The sequence below is a fragment of the Trichoderma virens genome (assembly GCF_000170995.1).
Source record: "Trichoderma virens Gv29-8 chromosome Unknown TRIVIscaffold_6, whole genome shotgun sequence".
Lineage (NCBI taxonomy): Eukaryota > Fungi > Ascomycota > Sordariomycetes > Hypocreales > Hypocreaceae > Trichoderma > Trichoderma virens.
Window position 1 is genome coordinate 252,213 of NW_014013743.1, and position 27,573 is coordinate 279,785.

The following is a 27,573-nucleotide window of genomic DNA, read 5'->3' on the forward strand; positions in this document are numbered from 1 at the left end:
TATATCACCGGGACACTATATAATTGACAACGTGCATGCCCTTGACTTGTGAGACTATCTTCGCAAACGACCAATCTCAGTTTGATAATAGCCAACGCAACATTGTGTTCAAGAAACCAGAAACAACAGTTCAATATCATGGAAGGCCTTGAATATACAGGTGAGTCATCGTCGAGAACCCCAAACAGAAAATTCAACAACCCTGAGCAAGCTCATGTTAATACCGAAAGAAAAGATGGAGGCCAAGGATGCCATTTCTGCACACACGACCGAATTGGTAGGCAAATGAGCGAACTCAACAAATGCGTCTACACAAAACTCGAGAATGGAGACTTCATCGAGTGTCGAAACTGTGCCGACTACCGCTCGGAGTATCCCCAACGCTCCCATCCCAAGTGCGGGCCTCCTGGACCGGGGTCTGTAGACGAAGGCAAGGTCTGGCGTCTTGATGCCTTGCCTGCAAACCTAATCCTCCCTGAAACTTGGTCTATCGCCACCTCCTCACACGGCTCTAGAGACATTGAGTGCGGGGGAACCATGACCACAGGCCGTCGAGAGTGCAAGAGATGTGCGGTCGACGGGCATCGCTGCATAGCCGATGCTCGCTGCTACCGCTATGCGTGCAATCGCTGTGCTCAGCTCGGCCTTGACTGTTTCGACAGCTTTAACGGCGTTTATTATGGCCTCTTTGACCTTGCCAGAGTTGGCTTCGGCAAATACATGGCCTTTCCAAAATGCTCCTGCTGTAGACGGAATGGCAGAAACTGCGACTTACAGCGCCCGTGCGATTCGTGCCGCAAACATAAAGACAAGTGCGATAGATGGGGGGGCACGACGGCCAAGACTTGCATAAATGGTCGAATCAAGAACATCGGGCCTCTCTATTACCTCGCGTTGGGGTACGGCGCCGGAGGTGTCGACGATATCAAAGACGGATCTGCCATCGACCACTGGGTCGGCCCAGCGACAAACATATATACCGTGTCTCCTGGAGAAAGAATGATGACCTCCACATTACAAGGACTCTTGATGAGAAAGGGAGCGCATCCAAGTGGGATACCTCCTCACGGAGTTAGTGACAAGGGCGGTGTCATATTTGGACCAATGAGCCATGTAACCAAGAAGGATATCGTCATGTGGATCGAAGCGTCTTGGCCAGATGCTTATCCAATGAACCAGCATGCGGAATATGCAGCATTTCTTAAAACCGTACAGCTGTTTGTGGGTATTCCCGTTGACCCAGAGAGGAGTGCTGGCCTTGATCCTGTGGGTTCTGCCCGTGGTCCTCTTGCTAGTATCAGAAACTCTCTGTCGCCTCAAGCTCAAACGCCGGTTCTTCTCTCCGCGGCTCATGATGTCGTGGCTCCAAACCCAATGCCCATGGATCTTGACGACAACTTTCCCGCCAACGCCGTGAATCCTGCTCCTGGTGTCGTAAGCCAGGAATTAGGAGCGCCCCCAGCCGAAAAGCCCGGGAGGTTCGATCAGCAGTCTGGCCGTGACGCCGCAGATCTTCCTCCCCAGAACGAGAGAGCGAGCGTTAGAGAACTCAATCCTAACACCGCCGTCAATATGGGCCCCAATTCAAATTCAAATTCAAATTCAAATCTCATTTCCAATTCCAGCCCTAACATGGCAGGCGCCAGGCTCAGCCCTGATGTCATGAGACAGACAGATTTCGGTCCCAACTTCCCCACGGAAGATGCTGGGTTCGACCCTGATGATGAAGTCGGTAGAGCTTCCTGTATACATGCAGATTGCAACATGAACTCGGCATTTGCCAGGACCGACGCGTCTCACATTCCCAATAGTGATCCCGATACAATACTCCCCTCCATCGAGTCAGATTGGGAGCTCATCACAGGTCAGGATATTATAAATGAGCATGGTTTAAACGACAGTGTAAATCCCAGATTATCCAACGCCCTAAATCGGCTCCGCATGTTCTTGCTTGGTTACCAAACTCCTAAACTACCTGAGCAGATCTACGAAAACGTTGTGCATGCTGGTGATTCAGCGCCGGTAGAGGACACTACATACCTGTATACTCGATCAAATGAATAAGACACGCGAAAATGACTTTTACGAGCTGTTCGGCATCCTCCCCCTCCCCGTCTTTGATAACGTCCTGGGCGGCATACCGTCAGAAGTGAAGTCTTACGAGGAGGGCCCTAATGGATTATGCTGCGAGACAGTAGGAGGAGAGTTCTGCCTTGAGCTCACGGGAGGCTCAGTCTGCCAATCTCCCTCTCACGGGGCATGGGCCGCCTTTCATGTCTGCAGCAGCTGTAACCAGTGGAGCGTCCACGAGCTGATGCGTGACGACAACCTCGCCTTGACCGTGGACACAATGGAGAACATGCGAGCATACCTGTGCGACGACTGCGCTGCAGAGGTCGGCCGCGACGTGCACAAAGTGCTGAAACACAGAATCACCGGCAACCTCAACGTCTGGGGCTGGTGCAAACGGTTTCCCGATCCCAGCAATATCCCTCCTTGGGCTTCTACCATCGGCGGCGGCATCACCTACAAGGGCGATGCCTACCTTAGCACCGGATGCCCATGCGCAACAAAGCTCACAGTCCAACGCCTCTGCCGCTATCACCGTTTCGAATATGCCGACAAGCTCATGAGCCAAGTCCAAAAGATGCACGAGTGGCAACAGCAGACATACGGCCGCAAAGTCTGTTTTGGATGCCTCGAGGCAGACCAGCCTGTCAAGAATGCATCCGAATCCACGGCTTGGCAATGCCTTGTTTGCGGTGGCTTGACTGTAAATCAGCCAGGGATGTGGTATATGGGCGGCCCCGATCAACTCATAGACCCAGCACTTCAGCCAAGCACTAGCTCCACGCGTACAAGCCAGGTTGAAGAGCAGCAGGTGAAAGAGGAGGAGCTGGAGGAGGATGACAAATTACAGACAATACCTGAGTATCAGCAGCAGGAGGAGGAGGGGAGGGATGCTGAAGTACAGACAACACCTAAGCATTAGCAACAGCGGGTGAAAGGGGAGGAGCGGGAGGTGGATAACAAATTACAGGCAATACCTGAGTATCAGCAGCAGCAAAAGGAGAGGAGGGATGCCAAAGTACAGACAATGCCTGAGCATCAACCGACGCTATCACCAAGGGAAGATTCATACAGCAGAGGCTCAAGTCAAGGGCAATTCGCAAGAGACCTAAGTATCCTGCTGCGCGAGAGAGAGTCAAAGGCAAGGCAATATGAGGGAGAAGAAAGTGTGGGACTTTACAATCTCGAGCCAAGTGCTGGGCCGTACGCAAACCAAGACGAAGTATTTCGCTCAGCGCTGTCTTTAGAGGACAGAAGACGACACGCAGAACAAGTCAGGTCATTGTCCAGACAACAAGCCAGGCAACAGACTGCGATAAATGACGGAGGCCAAGGTGAAGGACAAGATGCGCAACAGGATGAGGAGCAGGTTGGAGAACAGGTCGAGGAGCAGGTTAAAGAAGATGAGGGCAGAGACCAGGACGGAGACCAGGACGGAGACCAAGACGAATGGAAAGAAGCATCCTGGCATGAAATTTGGGATATTATCGAACACGGCATTTAGGTCTCGGCATTCTTTCATTTGTCGTTGGTTGTGGTGCGTTTAACATGATGGCGTCAAGGACTGGGGGCTGGTGTGGCTTGAATTGTTTATTCATTATAGCATTGAATACTGTCATTAACAATGAACAAAAGATCCATACCTAGCCAAGCATCGTACGCTAAACGGAGGCGTGTAACTACTACTAATCTACCCGCCATTGAAAACACATGTCAAAGATGAACCAGAACGAGGTAAACTTTTGCATTGACCATCAAAAAGCCAAGTTAGGCCAGTGCCCAGTACGGAATAGTGACATCAACTCAACACAATTAAACTTCACAAGACGCCTAACACAATCCGATTTGATGCCAAAATAACAAGGGTCCGGGTAGGTACATACCTAAACGAACAAGTTTCAGCATATGCATCCTCCGGTATCTTGTACCCGGCCGTGTTTTGCCGTCTCACCATCGGCGCAAGTCCATTTCACTTTGCACTAGACATGTGTGTCTTGAAGCCAGCCGGGTCACGTCACCCCCCAAGATTAAATTAAAGTGCGCCACTTGGAGTTGTGACAGAAAAATTACAAGTTGCTTTTTATTGGTTCTTTATCGAGGGTGAGGGATAGAGAGAGACAGAGAGGAGGGGTAAAGGAAAAAGGAAAAGGAAAAATAATAACTGAGAAAAAAGAAAGTGAAAAATGAAAAATGACAAGATGTAATAAGGAAGAAGAAAAGGAAAAGAAAAGATATCAAACAAAAATCGAAAACACCATCAGAGATGGGCAAAAAAAGAGTTGGAAGGCCCAAAAGGCACCCCAGTAGAATTGATTGGTCCTAGATACAAAAAGGACGGTAGAATCTTGAAGCGAATCCTCATTACCATGCAAGTTAACAGTCAATAAGTAGAAAAAAAATGAAATTACACGTGTGAAATAATGGGATATAAGAGAAGAACGTATGACCCGTAGTTTCAGAGTCTTGAGAAAACCATCCTCGCAAAGCCCAAGAGGGGAATTAATGGCCATGGCCTCCCCGAGGCCTCTGTTCACCTGCACGCACACACGCATGGCGCAGTGTGGGAACACCCTCATCATCCTCGCCTCCCTCACCTCTCCCCTGATCGTTCAAATCGCTTCCAAGCCTTCATTTTTCTTTTGACCCCCTCTGGTAGTGCAACGAAACAGCCCTCTTTCGTCGGCACGCGCTCTTGACAGGGGCGCCAGGCTGTGTGTACCATTTGACACAGCTACCCCGTCGGTTTCATCTCCCACCAACGCGCGGAGAATATTTTCGTCGAAATGGAACAAGACATGAAAAAAATAAAAGGGAACAAAAAAGAAAATCCGAATGCGCGACCCAAGTCAGAACCCGACTCCCCGTCCGATGCATAGAGAGGTATTGTGCTCGTCGATCGTCCAAGGCCGTCCTGCCGCGCGTGGTGTTGCATGCACTCCATGCCATGCCATTGAGCGTCCAAAAGCCTCCCGTTTCCACCATGAATGTCGCCTCTATCATCATGAATAAAAGACAATGCAGCCTCCCTACTCTGGTTTGCAAAGCAAAGGCGCTTACATGATGACGCACTTGCAGCAGCCACCCTCCTGCTCCTCACCCTCAATGTCCATGGGCTTGGGGGGGTTTGCACCAGAGTTGGTGCCGCTGCCGGTTGAGTAGCCCTGCATCTCACGGTTGTATCTTCGGATCTCGCGAACAATGTCGTAGAAAGCCTTGTCAACATTGATTCGGGACTTGGCAGAGGTCTCGATGAATTTGCAGTTGAATGATCGCGCCAACGCCTCTCCCTCTGTTCAAGTAGAAAATCTCACGTTAGAAAAGACGGGCAAAAATAGGGGAGGGTTGCCCCATGACGTAGCACGACGGTTGCTTACCTTGCCTGGTCACTTCTCGCTCGCCTTCCAAATCACACTTGTTACCAACAACCACCATGGGGAAGTAGTCCTTGTCCTTGACTCTCAGGATCTGCTGCTGGAAAGTTGTGATTTCCTCGAAGCTCTGTCGTGATGTGATTGAGTAAACCAGCAAGAAACCCTCTCCTGTTCGCATGTACTGCTCTCGCATGGCACTGTACTCCTCCTGACCGGCAGTGTCTAGAACATCGAGCAGGGCGACCTCGTCATCGATGACGCATTGCTTTCGGTATGAGTCTGTTTGCGTTGTCGACGAATTAGCCAAAGACCTCGGATATTCAAGCCAGGTGAGGACAAGGTAAGACAGATGGCGGATGAGAGATGGCATCCGCGAGCCGCGAGGCCCGGAATAGGGGGTAGCATGCAGCTGCTGCTGCGGGAGAGCGACGAACCTTCAATGGTGGGATCATATTCGTCGACGAAGTGGCTCTGGATCAATTGGATGGTCAAGCAAGATTTACCGACACCACCACCGCCGACAACTACGAGCTTATACTCTCGCAGGAACTAGCAGGCGAAGCAGCTAATGTTAGCTATACAGAACAGGCTAAAGCGAAGGGCAAAGGAAGGGGGAGGAGAAGGAGAGAGAAAAACGCGCGCGCAAAGTGACAGGCTGGGCGACGTACCTTGGTTGCTGAAGCCATTGTAAAAGGCACTGATTGTTGATGCTAGCGGGGGGAAAGGATTGCTTCCGCAGCTCTTTAATAATTTTTTTTTCTTCCTGGCGTCAGGAGATGGTGCCTCAGCCAATGAAGGACGAGGAAAAGGCGGCTCTGGTAGGGAGAGTAGGGAAGACGGTTGAGAGCTTCGTAGTTGGAGATTGTAGAGGAAAAGAAAATTAAAACAGAGCTGGCCAGAAGACAATGCAAAGCAGAGAAGAAGAGCCGCAGAGGGCGATTGGAGAGGAATGAATGAGGAAGATGGAAGATGGAGGATGGAAGATGGAAGAGGGGTGGAATACGGGAAAAAGCAAAGGGTGAAGGAGAGGTTTAGGTTCTGAGGAGGAACGCGGATTGCAGTAGGTACCTTGGTTGAACGGCAGGCTGGACGGCCCTGAGAGATTGGCTGGTTGCGCTGCTGGGGAGGCCAGGCCAGGGCCCCTAGCACCTGGTCGGTGTCCCTAGCAATGGTCCCCTAGCAGTGCCTAGGCGTTAGCAGCAGAAGGGGGGTGGAGGCTGGCACGGTGGGGGCGAATGGCGGGCCCGGATTGGGCGATCGAGGGGGGTGGTGAGCGGTTCAGGGCCCTTTTTGGGGGAGTGCTGGGAGCTAGCAGGCACCAGTTGTGCGACCAAGGTACATGCGGGCCGGTAGAGGGTACATGAGCTTGTTGCTGCTTTGGTGCTGCCTTTGGTGCTGCTGCTTCTTTCACTCTAAAAGAGACGCCAGACTGGTCCAGGCTTGTCCAAGTAGCGGCGGATCGGGTGCTTCAGCGGCCCAAGGTGGCTTGCTGGATCCCCCTTGCTGGTCCCTTGTTTAGCAGCTAACCAAAGGGGTGCGGAGCAATGGCGAGAGGGAATACGGGGGAAGTATGAAGTTGACAGCAGTGAAACTGGTGGTTGTTCGTGCAAGAGGATGAGACGAGACGATAGGTAGTCGTACATTTACGATGGGAAGAGAGGAAGGATTTTGCAGCGCGAGACATCTAGGCCAATCGATACCTGTATGCACCTACTATTACCTAGTACCTAGTAGTATGTACCCAGAGTGCATTGTACTGTAATGTAGGATATGATGGCGAGAAATTGAAAGAATGGATGGATTGATTGAAGCACCAGAAAAAAAAGGGCCGGCGGTTGATAAGGTACCTGTACTCCACACAATCCGCAGTACCTGGTACTCCGCTCCGTGGTACTTGCAGCCGGACAGGAGGTCGGAGTGGCGCCTTGCCGCAGGGAGCTGCAAAGTGCATTTCAAGCAAGCATGGGGTTTTTGACTAGCGCACCTTGATTTCCCTATCACTGCTTTCCTTTCAAGAGCGCGCGTAAAAGTGCCAGTCAGTGCTTTTTTTGCCAATGCTCGATATGGAGCAGGCACATGCGCCGAGTAAAGGAGAAGGAATTGCTGTTGTTGCTGTTGTTTTTTTGTTTGTGCATTGGTAATACCAAGGTAGGTAGACGGGCATGTATGGACAGGTACCTACGTGCAATGTTCTGTGCCGACTTTAGTAATGAGGTACGGGCCGCGGCATGCGAATTTCTCACATGTTTGTCCAACACGGTTTGCATGGGATGGCTTCAACCGTCTGGCTTCAACTCGCCAAAGGCAGAGCACGAGTAATACCTCCAGGTGCTAGCGCCTCCAAGTACGAGCACCGTCCATCTGCCTGATTTCACTTCCTCTTCCAATCCAGTCAAGCACAATATTTCACTCACAAATCACCCTTTTTGGCTCTCCCTTGCTCCCCCCTTGTCCACGCCCGGACCCCTTCCGGCCGCTTTGTCATGGCATCTCATCCTCCTGCCGTCCCTTTTTGATTCATGTTTGCCATCACATCACTATGCAGCCACCGTCCAAGTACTACGAGTATGTACTCCATACATGCGCGTCTGCCGCTGCAACTAACTCCTTAGGCCGTGCATGTGTTGAGGTGCATGTAGCATGTACCCCAGACCGCAGCCAGTCGGCATCGCAGCTTGACATGCAAGGGCACGCGCCGGCGATGGAGGCGAAGAAAGAAAGAAAAAAAAAAAAATAGCCTACCAGAACACACAGGCAGATATACAGTAATGTACGATAACGGTAGCATCAGGCGGAATTACGGGCTGCTCGTACAGAGTTAGCAGCCCAAAGTGGAGGATCAATGTTATTAGCGCAACCCCCTTGCTTTGTCTTCCCTCAACTCTGCCTCTCCCCAGCCTGCAGTCTTTTCTTCTGCGTTCGCTTTGCTTCGTGATGCTGCTTTGCACGTTTCTTCAATCATGGTAGATACTGGCCTCTTACAGCTGTCGTTCGGTCGCCACGATCCGCATCCGTCCACAAAAGACCCGTCTCTAGAAAAGCGGCCGTTGTGCCTCGGTCTGCGAATCGGTCCAAGTGCTCATCGCAGTTCGTGGGGGGGGCGTGAGCTCCATTTTGCGTCTGCCATTAATCCATTGATATTAGCTCCTCGCTTCCACCATCACAGGCTATTTTTTTTTCTCCGTGGGATTCTCGTTTTCTTTATAATTTCAGTCTTCTTTGCCGACCTACACGAGGTCCAAGCTTCTTCTCTTTCTTTAATTGTATCGACAGCGTGGCATCGGGTGTCTAACTAATTCTTGCACGCTGAAGACAAAAGCATTGGATACTCGCACACGCCCTGCGTCCACCTAAATCCAGATGAACGCGACTGTGACCAAGATGGAGATGAAGCATCAAGCTTCGGCCGTAAACTTCTTCCGAATCTGCGCCTTTCCTTTCATCCTCTCCTTGCAGAGCTCCTGGCTGTAGAGACAAAGAAATCGACATGTCCTGCGTCTCTTTGACCAAGCACGTGCACTCGGTCAGGCGATATCCGTAGTGGCAAGGCTCATGATGTATTATCCGTGCCTTAGATTTGGGTGCCGTCTTTGATGGACAACCTCCTTGATATCAATGCCACCTCGTCTTATTTCCGTCAGTGACAGGCCCACGCTATCTCTAATGACAAGACCAAACAGGCAGGCCAACCGCGACGTTGTGGCCAAAGTGCCAATACAGACGGGTAGCGTCAATTGCTGATACTACTTCAACCATGTAGGCTCGAGGCTGACAGGCCATCTTGAGCACAGATGGGCATCGTTGGCATTGGACTCGAGAGTGCCCAAGCGTAGTCGCTCTCGCTAAGAAGCAGAAGCGAGCAAAAAGAAAAGGAAAGGAAAATACAACTGGGTAGGTACTTGCAATATCCGAATTTCACGTGGCTACCAATTAAAGCACCTGCCTGTACTGCAAGTACTCCGATACTCTGCTTCTCTACACCGTTCATCCGTACTTCTACCAAACATCAACACTGCATCGTCGCATTGTATTGTCTCGTCTGTCATCGCGTCGCCTCTCGCTACCCACCCCCTGGATTTGGCTCGGCAATCCAAAGCCCTTGTGCTCCGTATCGCCACAGGTTCTGGCCTTAAGCGGTAGTGGCAGTATTACACGATGCTACGATACTCGTCCGTACAACATCTGCCTGTACTTGTACGAGACAAGAAGAAAAAGGGTATCGTCTCTGTCGCGGCAACTGGAGCCGGTTCTTCCGCCGCTCACGTTGCAAATTTCATGGCAGCCATACTGGTGCTACTGCTACTTCGTTCCTGGACAAGTATTGCCGGGGTAGGTAAAATGCTTGGTGATTCATGGGTGCTTGTTGAAAGCGGCACCCCTGGTCGTCAATTGCTGCCCGAGAGTGGCCTCTGCTCCTCGGATGGCGCCATTCATAATCAACAGAGTCTTGATGCTTGTCTCTCTTCGTTGCCGCCCCTGACGCATCAATCGCAGCTCGCTACTCGCACTTGTGCTACCACTGCTAGCATCAATTACAGCTCGATTGCTACGCCGTACGAGTACTAGCACGACGACGCGGTGGAGGTCCAATTACCTTAACTACCCCTGCGCCAATCAAACTGGTCTCCAGTTTACTTCAACGATGGGACCATTTCGAAATTCATTCGCCTCAGAGTGCAAAGGCCGATTCGATCCGTGGATGGGCGGACGCCTGATGGTGTACTCGTACTGTACAGACAGTATTGGGTGTGTGTGTACGGAGTATTACTCCTTCCTCAACCACCATGCAATGATATCTTGGGGGTCTCGTGGAGGCATCAACCCCATCCAGTGAATGAATCCCACCTACATCTATTCAGACCGGCTCTACTATTGCCGCCGACCGGGAGCAGGCTGCAGCTGGGGCAACACAACACACGACTGGAGCTGCATCGCCATGTCTGGTATCAGGCAGCCTCCCGCGGGCTTTTGCAAGCGATTTGTTTGGACATGCATACAAACACGCACACGGATCAATCAGTTGGGCTTGATGTCATTGTCATGCAAGTGTTGAGACGGGCGGCAAGGCGACCTGCAGGCCAGCCCGATACCATACATGCAACCGACTGTTGGCCTCACGACTGAGGCCTTGCTGAGGCAACGGATCAAGCGCCTGATCTACCTGTAGTTGATACACGTACGCCGCAAATGAAGCGCCAAAAAAAAAAAAAAGAGGGCTGTGTGTCCCGTGGTTGGATATAGTCGCCAACGGCCAACACCACAGCCGCTCGACTCGAGCCAGTCTAGAGCCTCGACGATGGCAGATGCCGCCCGTTGCGACGATGCTACGCCTACTAGTATCCCGACTACTGTTCGAAAATGAAGACATGATTGGGCCTTGGTGCATCCCAACGCGCGCGTACACGAGCGAGTCAGACTTCGTTTTCCAGCTCTGCAGCTCTGCGACACCAGCTTCTGTCTCGGAACCCGTTTTGCCCGTCGAATCGTGAGCGAGTCGTGGCGTCGCGGTCCTCTTTTCGGTCCGGTGCCGATTTCTTGGGTCCCAGCCTGTTTAGACGATCCGTCGCAGGTGGATCGCGACTTTGTGATGCCAATTTTGATACGGCACGACCCTGGACACACTGGAGGCGTGGACGTCATCAGCAATTTGCGCAGACCCGGCATCTGGGGTAAAGGTTTTCTCTCTCGATTTTTTTTTTCTTATTCTGTCTCTTTTTTCGATGTCGGTTATGCCTCTCAGGCGAAAAAGCTCTCAACTTTTCTCTCTTTTCTTTTCTCCACCCCTGTCCTTCCCAGCTCTACACTCGTACTAACAAAGTCAAGGTTATTGTCCTGACGCTACTGAGTACAGAGTATTATGTACAAATGGTCATTCAATGCGTAGAAAGGGAATATGCGCTTAATACATCTCGTCCCTCTACCTATGCAGGCAGAATCAACATACTCCATACCCGAAGCTAGCATGGACCGCGTCCTCGGCGAAGTTGCCGCTGGAATTGCCCTATCGCGTCCTTCACCTCTCATCTCAAGCAGCATCAGGTATCGGACATGGATTCTCTTCCGCAATCAATTGAAATGAAGCTCGAGCCCAAGAGCTCCATCTCGGGCCACTTATCGACCTTCTAGAATGATTGCTCTCCACATTCGACACCTCCACACGGCACCGTCTCCACTGGCCTCTTCATCTCCCCTCCCGGTCAACCACTTGCCCCCTTGTCCCCCTTTTGGCCCTTGACGAAAGCTCTTTTTGCTTGACAGTACATGTGCAAGCTTCTTTGCAACCTAAAAACGTCATCAGTTGTACCTGTACCCGTAATACGGGGCACGACGGACTGGCTTGATGGGAGATTTTCCATCGCAATAGTGCGTTTCCGATGATGCACCTGAATCTTGGTCTTGGCGCCCCCCTCTCTTCCCTGCACCAAATATTAATTGATTTTTCTTTGCCTTCATCGTCAACTTGCAAAATTGGCGAATTTCGCTCAGCCATCACGAATTTTGCAGAGTATTACACGTAGCATTGGATTACTCCCCTACCATGGTTTACCTACCCGATACAGATTGACAGAGAACCAACACCCTATTCCGTACTTCGTACCTGCAGTCTCAGTACTGCAAAGGCTAAGTTCGGTGCCGATGCTACCATCAAGAACAAGGTCAGGTAATGCCATTGATAGTAGCTCAGCTGAGACGGCCCCAACAACATAAAACAGATGGCTTCCATCTAACGGTTGGCTCATCAAAGTCAAGCAACGGCGGACAGGCTACGGGGATTTCGATATAAGCATGCACGTAATACGATACGTTCGTCCGCTTCCCCCTCGCCGGATGTTTTTATTTTGCTCGATCCATCGGCAGAGAGAGCCCGAAGGGGGAACCAGTCAGATCCAAACCGGGCAGCTGCTCTTCTGGAAGGACGCTGACAAAGATGTAACTCTGGGGATCCATGATGCTACTGTACGAGTACGCAAATGACTAAACTAGTATCAGTTCGTCGTGTCTATGGTTTGTGGTCGAGAAACGAACCAAGTGGGGTTTGATCAGCGGTGATGGCTCTGAGCTGAGCTTTGACCGTGGAGAGAGTCACTGCTTACTCGTATAAATGCCGAGTCACTGCTTACTCTTAAAAGGAAAAGACACAGGCGTATTGCCGGGAGCCTCCCCTTGGGCTCTTCGACCTTTGTTGGGAGGTGAAGAAGATGGAGAAACAAAAGGCAGAGTTGGGGGACAATAGGTAGCTCTCTCCCTCTGCAGCTTACAGCTCGTGTACACCATTGACGTAGTTCCCGAGGCTGAAACCAAGAGCCATTGCCCGACCAATGCGTTTCCAATAGCTCAGTTGCTCAGCCATGCTGCCGTATTAGATTACTGTCTTAGCTGTAGGCTGAATCGTGGAGAAGATGGCACGAGCGTAAAACAGCGCCAGGCCATCAACACTTGGGCCGAGCCACAGTATATGCACCCACTTAGTATCACCATAGCATCTCTCCTTTGCTACGCCTGTCTCGCGTCGTTGTGCGCCATCTCTGGGGTCTACAAGGGGTCCAGCAGGCATCAACTACATCCTTGTTTTGCCACGGGTTGCCACGGGTTCTGGCTGAGACATTTGACGGCTACTAGTCCGAACTGGCACCAAAGCAGTGCATTTCGCGATAGGGCCCGGGCGTTGTGACTAGAAAGCTCGCTTCGGCAAAGGCCCAGCCTGGACAGACGAGAGGCGCGGTCCGAGACAATGGCGGGAACGGTGGTAGAGAATTCGTGTCCCTCCGTTGGGGCGGGACAAAAGATTTGTGTTTTTGTTATACCTGTATAGAGTAGGAAGTAATGCTACAATGCCAGAGGCTTTCTTTCTCTAGAGCTTCTTCTTCTCCGTCTTGTCGGATGGCTCGTCGAGCTCGTCTTCTTTTGAGACTCGCTTACCCTGAACAGCCTCCTCTGCCTCCGCCACAAGGCTTTCTAGATAGTCCTTGTCCCTGTGAAACGAAACGTTAATTGGGGTTTCTAGAAACGGGATGAAGGTGTAGGATATAGAAATACCTTCCAACCAAGGTAACCGTGTTTCGTTTCCGGCCCCATCGTGGGTAGCTTCCTACTTTAACGCCGTGCGGCTCGACCTTGGCGGCTAGCTGGGTGAGGTACTCTGCGACGGAGCTCTCCGGCAGAGGCGTGGATATCATGATGCGGTGGGTTCCTTTGCCCTCGGGATCGACTAGTCTAGGGAGGACATGGGGCTTCAGTCCGTCGAGCAGCTTTTGGACTATAAGACGAGGAAACAAAAGAAAAGAAACCCCTTGTCAGCATTGTATCCTCCAGAGAAACCGTAAGGGGATGTCTCACAGAGCAGCGGCACTCCAGGCAGAATATGGACGTTCCGGTTGACAACCGCGACGGGAACCCACAGGTCTTGCTGCGGGAAGATGAACTGCTCGCTCAGGTCGCGGGACTCGTCCGTCGGGAGCTCGACCATGCGCAGGCGGGCCTTGAGGGCGGGCGAATCGACGTTCCAGTCAAAGTTGGGCTGCTTTGGGTGCGGTCTTGAGAGCTTCTTCATCTTCTCGTAGGCCTCCTGGTGGAGCTTGAGGGGGAGCCCGAAGGCCTTGGCGATGGATTGGTAAGTGATGTCGTCGTGCCTGTGGGGTTTGATGACTGCTGTGAGATGAGGGGATCATATGGAAGATGGGAGACATGTTCTTACGTTGGGCCAATGCCTCCGCTAGGGAATGAGATTATAATTATTAGCAAAGAACAAGGCTTTTGTTTCATCAGAGGGTTCTGGATAGTGAGTGAATCTCTTACCTGGTTACGATAAAGTCATAACGGTTGCTCATTCGGCTCACGGCCTCCATGATTTCACTCTCGTCATCTTCAATGACCTCGATACGCTTCAAGTTCTAAGCCGACAGATAGGGCGTCAGATCCTCCAGATACCGAGCATCATCCGAGATTCGGATTTCGAGACTTGAAACTTACGATGCCCAGAGAAAAGCACCATTTTGCCAGATACGCCGAATTCGTCTGTGAAAAACCGTCAACTCACGCTCTCCCCTTTGACTCATTCCATCTGCCCTGCAACGCAGTTCGGCATACTGACATCAACAGTCTAATTTAAAAGTCATTAGCTTTTGTTTCCTTCACTCGAGTCAAATAACGCAGCAGTTCATGATCCATACCTTTCCACCCAGCACTTCGTCGCCAATGATTAGGCATGCGGCTGTCTGGATGGTGCGGCTTCCGGCGGCTGACATTTTCAACGAAAAGGCGGCCGGACGAGCGAGGGATTGGGTGATGAAGGAGGGAGATGTGGCTGTGAGTAAGCGATGCGTTGCAGCCTGTGATAGCCGCGGAAACATGGATAAAGAGGTGGTGGAGATGGACGTTGAAAGAAGAAGGAAACCAAGCGTGAATGAAAGTCTTTTTTTTTTCTTCCCTCTCTCTTCTCTTGTTTAATTGTTTGCCTCAATTCAACATAAACAGCCAGAAATAAGAAGAAGAAAATTGTTCAATTCTGTCTTTTGAATTAAAAAGAAAAGAAGAAATTCTCAAGTCCGAGCTTAGCAAAATCCGGAACCGGCAAGAGACTGGGACAAAGAGGGCGCGTGAAGACGGCCCGTGACGCCATTTTTTGCGGGCGAGGCCGGAAAGCCGCTGCGATGGATTGGATATGTGGGGGATTATCAATGGGCTTAGCGGGGGTGAACTTTTGGGGGGAGCTTTTTATCAGGGCCGGAGCTAAAGAGATGGAGATGAACTGCTACAGTAAGTTGGGCTACTAGAGGCATCACGTCCCGTCAATCTCTTGCAACGTTGGTCTGCTCTGTGACGATATTGCTTCAATTCCCCGTTGAGTCTGAGTATTGCCAGCAGCTGCTCCTTTTCCCCCTCACAAACTCCAAGCCATGGCAAGCCCTCCCAGCACAACCCCCGCCAAAACCTCAAGATACCCCTCCTAACTCATTGGCAACCAGGCGTCCGAATCCAGGCTCTACAACATCTCCGGCGAGACCAAGGAGCACTTGCGCAAGTTTCGCCTGACGACATCCCGGGCGAGCAAGCCTCAAGCAGTGATATGTATGTACGTCGTGGGCGTCTCTCCTCTGTGGTTGTGGCGGTTGGAGTGAGGGTTCATATCTGTGAGGGGAGAGTTGGACTTACGATCGTACGATGCTGACTGGCAGTTCCTTGGAATAGACCTGATTGATAAGACGACGCACGAAATCCACCAGGATGCAGACAAGGTTATATACACGTCCCTCGACGAGATCGCCGACGACCTCCCCGACCATGCCCCTCGATTCATCCTCCTCAGCTATCCCTTGACCATGGTGAGCCCACGTCTTCCCTCTACAATATTCTCTATACAAGTGGCTAACAAATCTGCAGCCTGACGGACGGCTATCCGTGCCCTACGTTCTGCTGTACTACCTCCCCATCACATGCAACGCCGAGACAAGAATGCTCTACGCCGGCGCCAAGGAGCTGATACGCAACACGGCCGAGGTGAACAAGGTCATTGATATAGAGTCAACGGAGGACCTGGAGGACATCCCTGGGCAGCTAGCCTCATAGAAATACCAATAAAAGAGAACGGGGACTCTCGCTTTTGCTATGCCTGATTTCACTATTTATCGAATTATTTACAATTTTTTTTTCTTCTTTTGTTCTGGAGTTAGAATAAGTTCTACTCCGGCAGCACGCTCTTCTCATCCAAACCCAGCTGCCGCCCTACATTCCTCACTACCTGCTTAAACGCAATGCAGGCCGGGCTATCGGGGAACGAGTCAAAGAAGCTCTCCCCATAATCACATGCCATGCGTATCCTCGGGTCCAGAGGCACCGATCCCAAGAACGGAATGTCCATCTCCTCCGCCAGTGCCCGGCCGCCACCCGTGCTGGCCTTGAAGATCTGGCTCTCGCCCTTGCAGTTGGGGCACACGAACGCGCTCATGTTCTCCGCCAGCCCCAGGATCCGGATGCCAGCCTTGCGGCAAAAGTCGATTTCCTTGCGCACGTCCAGCAGCGCAACCTCCTGCGGCGTTGTCACCACCACGGCGCCGTCGATTCCGCTCTCCTTGAGGAAAGAGTTCACGCTCAGATGCTCGTCGCTCGTGCCCGGCGGTGTGTCGACCAGCAGGAAATCCAGCTCTCCCCACTCCACGTCCTTCAGAAACTGCTTAATCAGCCCGTTCTTCTTCGGGCCCCTCCAGATGATCGCAGCGTCTCTATCCGGCAACATAAACTGTATCGACATGACTGCCAGGTTCTCCGTCACCCACACGGGAGACATCCCCGTAGCGCTGACGTGAATCGTCTCGTCCTCCACGCCCAGCATCTTGGCCGTGCTGGGCCCCGTAATGTCCGCATCCATGACGCCCACCGTGCTGTCTGGGTTTGTTGAAAAGGCGTGGGCGAGAAGATTGGTGAAGGTGCTCTTTCCGACGCCGCCCTTTCCGCTCAGCACCAGGATCTTGTGCTTGACGTTCTCCAGCCGCGCTGTGATGATCGGGATGTCTGGATCAGGGCCCTTGGGGGCAGAGGCGCAGATGGCCTGGTTAGGGCAGCCATCGCATGATGACGCTGTACCGGCACGCTCGGATTCTGGGCCTGGACAGTGTTCTGGCTCGGGAGCAACGAGCTGCGGTTTCTGCTTGAGGGGATTGGCGAGGACGTCGGCGATGGCCTCGGGCTCCTCTAATGATGGCGCCATTGCGGCGGCTGGTCGATTATAGGTCCTGAGTAGTAGTGATGGCTCCTTGTGGTATCAACGGTCGCGAGATTCTCTTCCTTTCTTCTTGCGTAGTAGAATACAAGGATTCGTACTAGGTATCGAGGGTCTTATGGTGTAGTATGGAGTGGGAGAATTGTTGGTTCTTCGGCCCGGAATTGGAGGTGGATTGAAGCTTAATAATGTGAGCTCCTTCAGTGGAAAGTTGGAGTTGGTAATCCAATGGCCGAGATCGGGACATTTTCACAGGGTTCAGATCACAACACAACAGCACTATTACGACTCAAAAAGGAAAATACGAAACACCAGACTTTAGAGAGTCATGTTACTTGACGTTAAATAGCTCTAATGCCACGGGGGTTGTAGAGTATCAAGCATTGTGTTTTCATGAAAAATGATACAGGGTAAGTAAGTAGGTAGCCAAGATGCTGATGACGCTACTAGACATTATTCGCCACCTCTCCAGTTGTCTTTTCAACGCTGAGGGAACTCACTGAACGGATATGGAAGTAAGACGTCTCCGGCGGGAAGGAAGAGAGCAAAAGCAGAAGGAAAAATAAAATTGCCTTAATCCAACATCCGCAATCCTCTATCATGAAACAACCAAGCCTGCTGATTATGGTAAATAAGAAAAAAGAAAAAAAGAAAAAGAAAGGATCTAGGTTCCAGAGGGAGTCGAACCCTCGCTGGCGGAATCAGAATCCGCAGTCATAACCGTTAGACCATGGAACCGCTGAAGTGGTTATCCACTTCTCATGGCTTGCCAACGATGTTCGTTTTGTGTACTATAAAGACAGCCGCTATGAAAATTTTTCTTTTGCTTTCGCTTTTTCGCAAATCGCCGTTCGGCATCTGATAAGAGAAATTCGAGGTGTCACCCCACCACCCCACCTAAATTTTCGTTCGATAGATGCGTGCATCTCGGTTTACGAGCGTGCAAACTTGCCTTTTGTCGTTTGTTCGAGATACCCTCACCTTATAGAAATTGGAATTCGTCATGTCTACCGCTACTGTTGCAAGTCTCAGGCAGAGCCTCTGCTCTGAAGACACTCCCCTTCCTGTGCGCTTCCGTGCCTTGTTCTCTCTTAAACATGTCGCCAAAACCGACGCCGAATCTGCCCTTGCGGCCATCGAGGCCATCGCCGCTGCCTTTGCCTCACCGTCTGCTCTGCTGAAGCACGAGCTTGCATATTGTCTTGGCCAGACCGGCAACGATGCAGCTATCCAACCGCTGCGTGATGTCTTGTCAGATCTGAAGGAAGACCCCATGTGCAGACACGAGGCCGCTGAGGCTCTGGGAGCTCTGGGCAATGCTTCCAGCTTGGATCTGCTCCGAGAGTTCAGAGATCGTGCTGGCGAGGAGGTCGTCGTCAAGGAGACTTGCGAGATTGCTATTGATCGCATTGAATGGGAAAACTCCGAATCAAGGAAGCAGGAGAAGCTGCGTCAAAGGTAAATCTATGCCAAACATGTCTGTATTCTCATTGGTCTATAATTCGCTAATTCATTATCCTAGCGACTTTGCTTCAGTCGACCCGGCACCTCCTATGCCCGAGTCCGAAAAGTCGGTTGATGAACTGGGCAGAGTGCTGATGGACGTCAACCAGCCGCTCTTTATGCGATACCGTGCCATGTTTGCCCTCCGCGATCTCGCTTCTCCTCCAGACTGCCCGACTGCCGTCCCCGCCGTCAACGCCCTTGCCAAGGGATTTGCCGATTCCTCAGCACTTTTCCGCCACGAGATTGCGTTCGTCTTTGGCCAGCTCTCACATCCTGCATCCATCCCTGCCCTTACAGAGGCCCTGAGCAACCTCGAGGAGGCGAGCATGGTGCGCCACGAAGCTGCCGAGGCTCTTGGCAGTCTTGGCGACGAAGAGGGCGTCGAGGACATCCTGAAGCGCTTCCTTCAAGACAAGGAGCAAGTTGTTCGTGAGAGTGTCATTGTAGCATTAGATATGGCCGAGTATGAGAGGGGTGGCGAGACGGAATATGCTTTGATTCCAGAAGTGGCCGGCGCCTCTGCATAAAGAAAAGGACGATAAAAAGAAAGATTCCGTATTACATATTGTAGAACTTCCCAGTCATAAAAAAGGTAGATTTTAATTGTTTTCGTTCCAGCTGAATCCACACTCGCAGTTATAGATGACGGTTGAGCCTTCGTCGGCACTTCGCAGCTGTACCGTGGTGTATTTGACTTCTTCTCGACCGCAGTTTGGACATCGCTCGCGAACCGTGCTCTCGGTGTTGAGCGTGTGCTTCTCGACGGCCTGGACGCTGGACTGCAGCTTTTGCCGCAGGAAAGAAGGGAAATCCGAGGGCTTCGACTTTGTGACGATGATCTTTGCGCCAGTATCTGAGAAGCCCATTTGTTAAAAAAAATTTCTCTACTCCAGTGCTGCCCAATCCGGATCCAAACCTTTATTTTCGGCGCTACAGCACTCGCAGCTCAGCACATTCTGCTCGGTTCCCTTGGTCGCCGGAAGCAAATTTCCGCAGTCGGTGCAGAACACCATGGATCCAATGGCCGCCATTTTTGCCAATTTGCCAGCGCAGAGCCTATGACGAATTCTACTTGTGCAATGGGAGGGATCGCGTGGAACCAGCTGTACAAAAATTGTCATGCAAGACAACTGGCAAAAGATCTTGCAGGCTTGCAGGGGGTTGATAATCCGGAATAACTGATAAAGCAAGGTACCGGCTCCGGAAGCGCCGCTGATTGGCGCAAAGTGGGGCGCACGGGCCATTGGATCCTTTTTGACTTTCGAGATTGGTCCAGCGAGGCTGTCGATTACTCCAGGCTGCGCTGCGCGTGATTCGAAGATTCGACGAAGCAATACCCAACTGGCAGCATTTGGGCACGCATTGAGGCCACGCTCGTTTTGATTCATGCAGTGCGAATTTGCCCCAGCCTTTCCCTTGCCGCCACGAATCCGATTTTCAGCATAAGTGCCCGTCGTCCGCCGAGTTGAAATCTCGCAGTTTTTTCCATGACACGCTGGGGGAGCAGCTGATGCACCAGTAGCTCCTGTGTCGACAATGCGTCTCTGGTGAGGCTGGTCAACATCGAGATTCTTGCAAACATGCATCCACGCAGCATGGACTACCCTGAGGATGGGCTCAGCGCAAATAACAGCGCGGCCGCCTCACAAAACGCGATTTCACGACCTTTCACGCTGCAAGAATCTTTGCCGTACTCACCTCAAACATCCACGGTACCCTTTGTTCCTGGTCAGTCACCGCTCAGTCTCGGCTTGATATTTCTTCTTTTTTTCTTCTTTCCCTTTGTTCTATATTTATGGCTACTGATGCTTCTTTTCTAGAAATCATCCCCGATCCCAACTTGGGCTTTGGCTCGCCAGCTCCATCCGTCTCCGATCTCTTCCCCCACAACGACTACGAGCGACTCAATAAGGAAGCTCTCGGGCAGCCTCACCTGCCAAGGAACACAAGGCAGGCTGTTGATTTTGTGTTGCATGAAATCAAGCCATCCCAAAGAACGCATTAGTAAGTTTCAGACCATGTGCGTCTCAAGCCTTTGCTCACGTTGCCTGTAGCAACTTCAAGTCTGTTTTGACAGGCCAAGCAACCTCCCGGTCCGGAAGTCTTTCACAGGGACTATCTCCTATTGCGCGAGCTGTATACGAAAAAGTCGGGGGCTATTTCAAAGCAACCAAGCCCAATGTGGTGAACCCTCAAGCTGTTGGCGTTAACGGCGACAAGAGCAGAACATCCTCAAAAGATATGACGGTACAAGCTAATCAGTCAGCTCGCATCGACAACCACGAGGCACCTAAGCCACATCAGTCAAGGATAGAAGTGTTAATCCCATCTAGACGAGGCGGCTTCGACCCCTCAGCCTACGTTGATCCCACTGCCCCTTCTCAGTTTCAGGCCGAGCCCGAAACCCCGGTGCGCCAAACGCCTTCAGCAGTACCCATCAGTCCAGATGATAATGTGACTGCTGGCTCTGTATCCTCCGAAGCGAACTACATGAACTACAATCCTGCCTCGTTTCGAGTTGAACTTCCTTCGGCCCATATCAAGAGGGACGAGTACTTGGAAATTGCCCATATACCATCCGCTCCTGAGAACCTTTCTTCCCGCAAGAAGGAGCGGTATACGGTGCAAGGGGACCAAGGCCTCGTTAGCAGCGGCGGCCTTGACCAACAGCAGCGAGCTGAAGCTGCTTTCGAGTCTCTTGATTCGCTCATGCGCAGTGTCTTCTCGGCAGTCGGTCGTGCTTTGGGAATGGACTCTGGATATGACCACGTCGTGACGCTGACAGCTGACAACGAGGTAGTTATGAATGGCGCAACGCAGCAGAAGATGCAGAGCGCCATGCAGAAGGCCATTGCACTCAAGTGTTTCGATAGAGTCCCGGTCGAAGGCCTCCTCCAAATCATGAAGCTGAGCGACATTAGCCTCAAGCTTGTCGACGGCTTGGACATTCGTGTTGATGAAAGCTGGGATGAGGCTGCATTTGAATCATGGATTCAACAACTGGCAGAGGTTGAAGTAGGAATGAAAGCTGCACGTACTTGTTTGCGAATCTTGTCTGGAGGCCGAGATGATAAGCAGCTCTACTCTGAAAGCATCATCAACCGATGCGTCAACATCTTCAAGACTGTCACGGAAGACATAATAATCCCTCTCGTTGAGCTTCGCAACTCGGCATCATCCGCCAACTTATTCCGAATGGCACTAAAGCACAAAAAGGCCGTGACATCTACTTTTCTCTGCTGCCAGAAGCTGTTTGCCACACTCGCAGAGTTGGTAACGAAAGTAGAGCTCTCAGAAAGCGTCTTCACCACTCTAGAGTTTACCGCATGCAAACTTATATTTGTCGAAAACGCCTATTTCGAAAAGGACTCGGCTGTGGGAGTGCAGAGGTTTGATGGAATTCGCAGTGTTGCTATGGACATGCTCTGCCAAATATTTCTCATCAAACCTGAGCAGCGGCAGGGCATCATTGACGAGATTCTCACATCTCTGGAGAAGCTTCCCGTCGGAAAACAGAGCGCACGGCATTTCAAGCTTTCCGAAGGTGGGAATATCCAACCGGTGTCGGCGCTTCTCATGCGACTGGTCCAGGCCAGCTCTGGGAGGGTTGAAGAGAATGAGAGTCGTGCTGCAGTTCTCCGGGCCCTCGGTGGCGACGACAGTAAGATGGACGACGACAACGAGAGCGAGGATGAATTACCCGATAAGAGGACTAAAAAGACGCAAATCACATCCACCATCAACACCGATGACCAAGGCGCACAGCAACACGCCGTCGCCATTCAAGAGCTGGAGGCAGCTGCTGCCCCTCTTAGTGAAGGTGCTGCACGGAATGCTTCGTACATTATCAACTTTATTGTGAAGCGCGCCATCGGGTCGACGAAGTCGGGTGACACACCGTACCGTAACCTTCTGGATCTTTTTGTTGAGGACTTTACAACATGTCTCGATTCCCCAGACTGGCCGTCAGCCGAGCTACTGTTGCGCCTCCTCATGCTCATGATGGTGCAGCTGTTTGAGGCTCCCAAGACACCCGCTCCTGCAAAGAACATGGCTCTTGAGCTGCTGGGCACTATGAGTGCGGCCATTTCTCGACTGCGATCGCACGTCAAGCGAACCGCCAACTCGTTCGAAACCACTGATGTCGACGAGCTGTCGCGATATCTGGCGGCGCTGGCTTGCCACGTTCTTGAGCAAAAGAGCTCGATCGAGCAAATTGTTGCCTGGGATGGACCTTACCGAGCCTCGTTAGAGTTCCTCCAGGCTCGTCTGTCTGATGACCCATATCTATTCAGCGCTGTATCATTCCTCATAACTGACTGGGCTACTCGGGTACATACGGGCTACGATGCAATCCAGGACAATGAAGATGAGAGAGACTGGGAACTTGGACGCCTTGCTTACAGACTGCGGATGATGATACAAGATCGCCGATGGCTCTCCAACGAGTACACCTTCAAGGCCGTGAGCCCTGCTCAAGCCAAACTTTCTTACTCTATTATTCTGCTACGTTCCCCGCTCTTTGAGTCCTTTAGCAAGATTCTCAACATTCTCCTTGGTTCGATGGCTGGTGATCAAGCAACAGTCCGCAGCAAGAGCTTGAAAAGTATCAACCAGGTTCTCGAGACGGATCCATCAATCCTGGACGGGGATTCTATGGTGATCCAACTCATCCTAGATTGTTCGAGCGACTCATCTACGCAAGTGAGAGACTCTGCTCTTGGCCTTTTGGGAAGCTGCATTACGCTGAGGCCAGCTCTGGAATCGCCGTTGACACCCAAGATTATTGACCGCTTCCAAGACGCTGGTGTTGGTGTCAGGAAGCGAGCCATGAAGCTTGCCCGCGACATCTATCTCCGCAATCATGATAGCGCACTTCGCAGTTCTATAGCTAATGGCCTTCTCCGACGTGTGCAGGATCCTGACGACGGTGTTCGCGACCTTGCCCGCCAGATGATTGAGGAAGTCTGGTTTGCTCCATTCTACGGTCGCGATAACTCAGCCGAATTCCAAACCTCTTTGACTGAGCATGTGGCCCTGATCATCCAGACTGTCAAGACAGGAAACGTGACTGAGATTCTCGACAAGGTGTTTCAGTCCATTCTTCGGCCAAAAGATAAATCGCTGGATGGTCCATTCTCGGTTTGCTCACAGCTGGTGAGCAGTATGTTTAGCCTCATCGACAGCGGAGATTCGGAAGATGGAGGTCCGACCGGCCGTGATGCCCTGCAGGTGCTCACAATCTTTGCGAAGGCCGACCCTAAGCTCTTTAGCCTTGAACAGATCAGGCTTCTAAAGCCCCATCTCGCAAGCTTCAGCGGCACCGACGAACTGGCAGCGTTTCGTGCGGTGACGGTGGTATACAAACGCGTGCTTCCCCGGCTGCCCACGGTTCACTCTGAGTTTCTGACCGAAATTCGCCTTCAGCTCTTGAAGGGCATCGGAAAGATTTCCTCCCGTGGAGCCTTGGATGACTTGATCGCATGCACCAAAGTAGTCTGTGATTTACTAAAGGACTTTGGACCATTGGGCAACCTAGTCGCATCAGGTTTATTGGGCATCCAGAAACTGGGAGCCGGGGGTGCAGTCCTGGATAGCAAGAGGATCAACCATCTGTGTGCCTACTCTATCATCGTTGGCAGCGTTGGCAAGCATTGCGACCTGGATCCGCAGATGCAAGTATTCAAGGCCCGCTTCCCCAAATGGCAGGGTGACTCGGTCCCTCGACTTATTGTGGACGTGCTATCGCCATTCTCCTCGCCTTCCCAGCCATTGGAGGCGCGGAAGGCATCTCTTGAGGCGATAGGCCTGGTTTGCCAGTCCTGGCCAAGAAATTACGTCCTGGCCAAGGTCTACACAGCCTTCCAACAGGTTTTCCAAGAAAAGATCCCCATTCTAGAAACAATGATTCTCAAGTCATTCAAAGAGTTTCTCCTCACGGAGGAAAGGCGATCCGAAGCTGCGGCTGAGTCCGGGGCGACGGAGAAGAAGAGAGAGCTGACGGTCATGGGCGGCACTAACTTTGACGACGTCGCCAGCGCTACGACTCAAAGGTTTCTTAAAGACATTACACGAATCGCCTTGGGAAGCCTAGACGAACTCGCCTTTCTAGCTATGGAAGTCTTGGGCAGCATTAACCGGCAAGGTCTGACGCATCCCAAGGAGACAGGAGTGACACTGATGACGCTTGAGACATCCTCAAACCGAAAGATTGCGGAACTGGCCTTTTTGGAGCATCGGTCACTTCACGAGAAGCACGAGACAGTGCTCGAAAGAGAATACGTCAAGGCGATCCAGTCCGCTTACAACTACCAGCGAGACATTGTCAAAGACTCTCACGGGGCGATCCCCGAAGTGTTCCAACCCAAGCTACACCTCATGATGGAAGTGCTGAAGATTAGCAAAATGAAAAACAGGCAGCGCTTCTTGGAGAAGCTGTGTGGACAGGTCAACTTTGACATTGCGCAGCTGGACACGAACGAAGAGATGCCGCCACACCTTGACTTTTCGCGGTTCATCATCGAAAACATGGCCTTTTTCGAGTATCAAACGGTTGGGGAGCTTCAGACAATTGTGAACATGATGGAGAAGATTGTGAGCACAACAGGCGCAGCAGTTGCTCACCTAATCGAGTCGGAAGTGTTCGACGTGCGCCTCGATCTGGACCACACAGAACAAGACGAAGTGACGGATCAGCTAATGGGCGAGACGGTCGAGGCGCAAGCAAGCGCGGAGGGAGACCCCCTCGTCGGCCTCAAAGTAGATCCGAATCGACTTCGCCAGTTGACGACCGGGGCCATTATTCTCTCCTGCCTGTGGGAAGCCCGTACGCACCTGCGGCGCCTGTATGGAATGGGAACGAGCCGACACGACGGCAAGGCCAAGGCTCTGGCCAAAGACCTCAACAAGATGCCGATGAAAGTGCAGGGAGTTCACGGAGAGCGGTTCTGGGACGAGGTGACGGCGCATGTGAGCAGCCTGGAGACGATTCATAAAATGGCGCAGAAGTGTAAGGCGTTTGTGGAGCTGATGAACGTCGACAAGGAGCTCAAGGTGCAAGACGACGACGAGGAGATGGCAATGGACGGACCGAGTACGCCCAGCGAAGGCGATGGGGAGGGCACAACGCCTGATCGAGGTCGCAAGAGGAAAGGCGCAGGCACTCCCGGAGGCCGCAAAAAGCGAGCTCGCTCAGGATCTCAGCCACGCAAACGGGGTCGGCCACGTAGAGGAGCGGAGTCACGCGATGAAGACGACGATATGGAATGGATCTAGAGCGCCTAGATGGGATTATTGACTTGGGCCGAACTGGCGTCGGATGCTACTGCACTTTGTGTTTTCTTTCTTTTTTTCTTTTTGTCGCTTTCCATTGGTTTCTTTTCATTCTATCCTAGCGGCATCAAGGCGCCAAACTTTTTTTTTCTTTCTTTTTTTTTTTTTTTTTTTTTTTACAACCAGCCCCCTCTCTTTATTCTTCACACCAGAATGGCGAGAGTAGCGGTGGGCAATGGGCATTGGTTGATCTACGACGGTGGCTAACATGGTTGGGCCGCGTCTGGATCAACATCATATTCATGGCATGGAAAGCAATCTGGGGTGTGCATTTTGCTCAGCATACAAAGAATCTCGGACGAGACGTAATGGACGAAGGAATGGCGTTTAATGGGAGGACACGATTCAAGGCATTTTCAATGATACCGGCATTCAATTTGTATGATAGAAACAGGTTTCTGCGCCAGAAAGAGATACAAGGCGTCAGATGGGAAAAAGGACTAGAATCCTCGGTAGTACTGTAATTGAGACGTTTTTTTACTGCCGAATGCTCATAACTAGCTGGTGTATGTGTAACTATGGGCAGACATTGGGACGTGACAGTTGGCTGTTGTGCTACTGCGAGCGTCATGCTTGGGGTTTTCTTCCATCACACCGGTGGGAGCTTGGCGAGGTGATTCATACTAGAAGGATTCTCATTGCAGCCCAAGATGAGTTGGCATTTTAATGCTGTGATGGATTGGTTGGAGTTGGGTGATTTTTTATCACATTTAGTGGCAGAGCTAGTATTTAGGCCGAAGGTGGCTTTTTTGATTTGCTGCTCGATTATATCTACATGAGACGGTGGTTACGAGTATAGCTTTTGCATGAATTGGTGTCCAGCACAAGTAGCTGCATTGGCTGGGATGATGCCAGTGGGAGAGATTCAAAGTGTGGCAGGACTGGATTGGGTGAGGATGGGGAGTCTTTGTTTTTTCTGCGGGCGATGTGGAATCCTTGGGGAAGCTGGAGGAGACCATGCCTGTTTTTTTTTATGGGCTTACGAGAGGATGGACTATTTGTTCTTTTTTTGCTGTGAAGAGAGGAGGATGTGGTGAGGATTGCTTACGGTGAGGATGACAATAAAGGGATTTGCCTGATTTGGTAGAATGCACGAGCTTGACGAGATAGGGTGGCTGGTTGTTATACTAGGTAGTAATCCAAGGCTGAGCCCGAGCGTATTACGAGTCCTAGCTGAGGGCGGTGTCGAGACGGCCTATATTCGTAGTCGTATAGTCGTATAGTTAGTAGCCGTAGTATTTGCTGCAACTACTTTTATCAGCGATCGGGGGTTCCATCGGCCGATGGAGATGACGAGGAACGGAATACGGTGAAGAAAGAGTTTTGCGCCCCGGATTCGTCGAATGGGATTCGTAAAACGCCTGCAAGGAAAAAAAAAAAAAAAAGCACGTTGCAGGGAGTTGCAGCATCTGACGTGACGTCAGGGGGGGACGGTGCAGTTGTTTGGACGCAGGAGTGCATGAGACTAGAGAGGGACTGCCTTGGAACAGAGCTGCAGCAGGAGAAAAGAAGAACAGGGAATATTTTCTGGACTGTCTGTGGCGACGACATCTTGCTTTGGGGCGGGCCATGTTGATC

General features: G+C 51.6%; 8 protein-coding genes across 8 annotated transcripts; 4 read left to right on the top strand and 4 right to left on the bottom strand.

Annotated features, from left to right (window-relative positions):
• Positions 1-138: 138 nt before the first annotated feature.
• TRIVIDRAFT_60929 (uncharacterized protein) lies at positions 139-3,574 on the top strand (the record flags this gene model as incomplete). The annotated part of the gene is made up of 4 exons (XM_014100950.1): positions 139-160; positions 236-2,022; positions 2,066-2,968; positions 2,999-3,574. 4 exons carry the CDS (start codon positions 139-141, stop codon positions 3,572-3,574), a joined length of 3,288 nt encoding a protein of 1,095 aa, XP_013956425.1.
• A 1,549-nt stretch (positions 3,575-5,123) lies between these two features.
• ras1 (ras-like GTPase Ras1) lies at positions 5,124-6,127 on the bottom strand (the record flags this gene model as incomplete). Its single annotated transcript, XM_014100951.1, has 4 exons — positions 5,124-5,359; positions 5,445-5,720; positions 5,876-5,990; positions 6,110-6,127. The coding sequence occupies 4 exons, from the start codon at positions 6,125-6,127 to the stop codon at positions 5,124-5,126; spliced, it is 645 nt and encodes a 214-aa protein (XP_013956426.1).
• A 7,166-nt stretch (positions 6,128-13,293) lies between these two features.
• Positions 13,294-14,686, bottom strand: TRIVIDRAFT_29475 (uncharacterized protein; the record flags this gene model as incomplete). Its single annotated transcript, XM_014100952.1, has 8 exons — positions 13,294-13,414; positions 13,479-13,698; positions 13,779-14,071; positions 14,137-14,154; positions 14,238-14,332; positions 14,412-14,456; positions 14,533-14,541; positions 14,612-14,686. 8 exons carry the CDS (start codon positions 14,684-14,686, stop codon positions 13,294-13,296), a joined length of 876 nt encoding a protein of 291 aa, XP_013956427.1.
• Positions 14,687-15,209: 523 nt separating this feature from the next.
• TRIVIDRAFT_84215 (uncharacterized protein) lies at positions 15,210-16,053 on the top strand (the record flags this gene model as incomplete). Its single annotated transcript, XM_014100953.1, has 4 exons — positions 15,210-15,340; positions 15,407-15,509; positions 15,630-15,763; positions 15,822-16,053. 4 exons carry the CDS (start codon positions 15,338-15,340, stop codon positions 16,005-16,007), a joined length of 426 nt encoding a protein of 141 aa, XP_013956428.1.
• Positions 16,054-16,103: 50 nt separating this feature from the next.
• Positions 16,104-17,261, bottom strand: TRIVIDRAFT_91515 (uncharacterized protein; the record flags this gene model as incomplete). The annotated part of the gene is made up of 1 exon (XM_014100954.1): positions 16,104-17,261. One exon carries the CDS (start codon positions 17,143-17,145, stop codon positions 16,120-16,122), a length of 1,026 nt encoding a protein of 341 aa, XP_013956429.1.
• An 899-nt stretch (positions 17,262-18,160) lies between these two features.
• On the top strand, positions 18,161-19,190 carry TRIVIDRAFT_60924 (uncharacterized protein; the record flags this gene model as incomplete). The annotated part of the gene is made up of 2 exons (XM_014100955.1): positions 18,161-18,615; positions 18,680-19,190. 2 exons carry the CDS (start codon positions 18,161-18,163, stop codon positions 19,188-19,190), a joined length of 966 nt encoding a protein of 321 aa, XP_013956430.1.
• A 72-nt stretch (positions 19,191-19,262) lies between these two features.
• On the bottom strand, positions 19,263-19,694 carry TRIVIDRAFT_60923 (uncharacterized protein; the record flags this gene model as incomplete). Its single annotated transcript, XM_014100956.1, has 2 exons — positions 19,263-19,516; positions 19,580-19,694. The coding sequence occupies 2 exons, from the start codon at positions 19,692-19,694 to the stop codon at positions 19,263-19,265; spliced, it is 369 nt and encodes a 122-aa protein (XP_013956431.1).
• A 549-nt stretch (positions 19,695-20,243) lies between these two features.
• TRIVIDRAFT_54282 (uncharacterized protein) lies at positions 20,244-25,938 on the top strand (the record flags this gene model as incomplete). The annotated part of the gene is made up of 4 exons (XM_014100957.1): positions 20,244-20,391; positions 20,484-20,667; positions 20,718-21,072; positions 21,208-25,938. The coding sequence occupies 4 exons, from the start codon at positions 20,244-20,246 to the stop codon at positions 25,936-25,938; spliced, it is 5,418 nt and encodes a 1,805-aa protein (XP_013956432.1).
• Between the last annotated feature and the right edge of the window lie 1,635 nt (positions 25,939-27,573).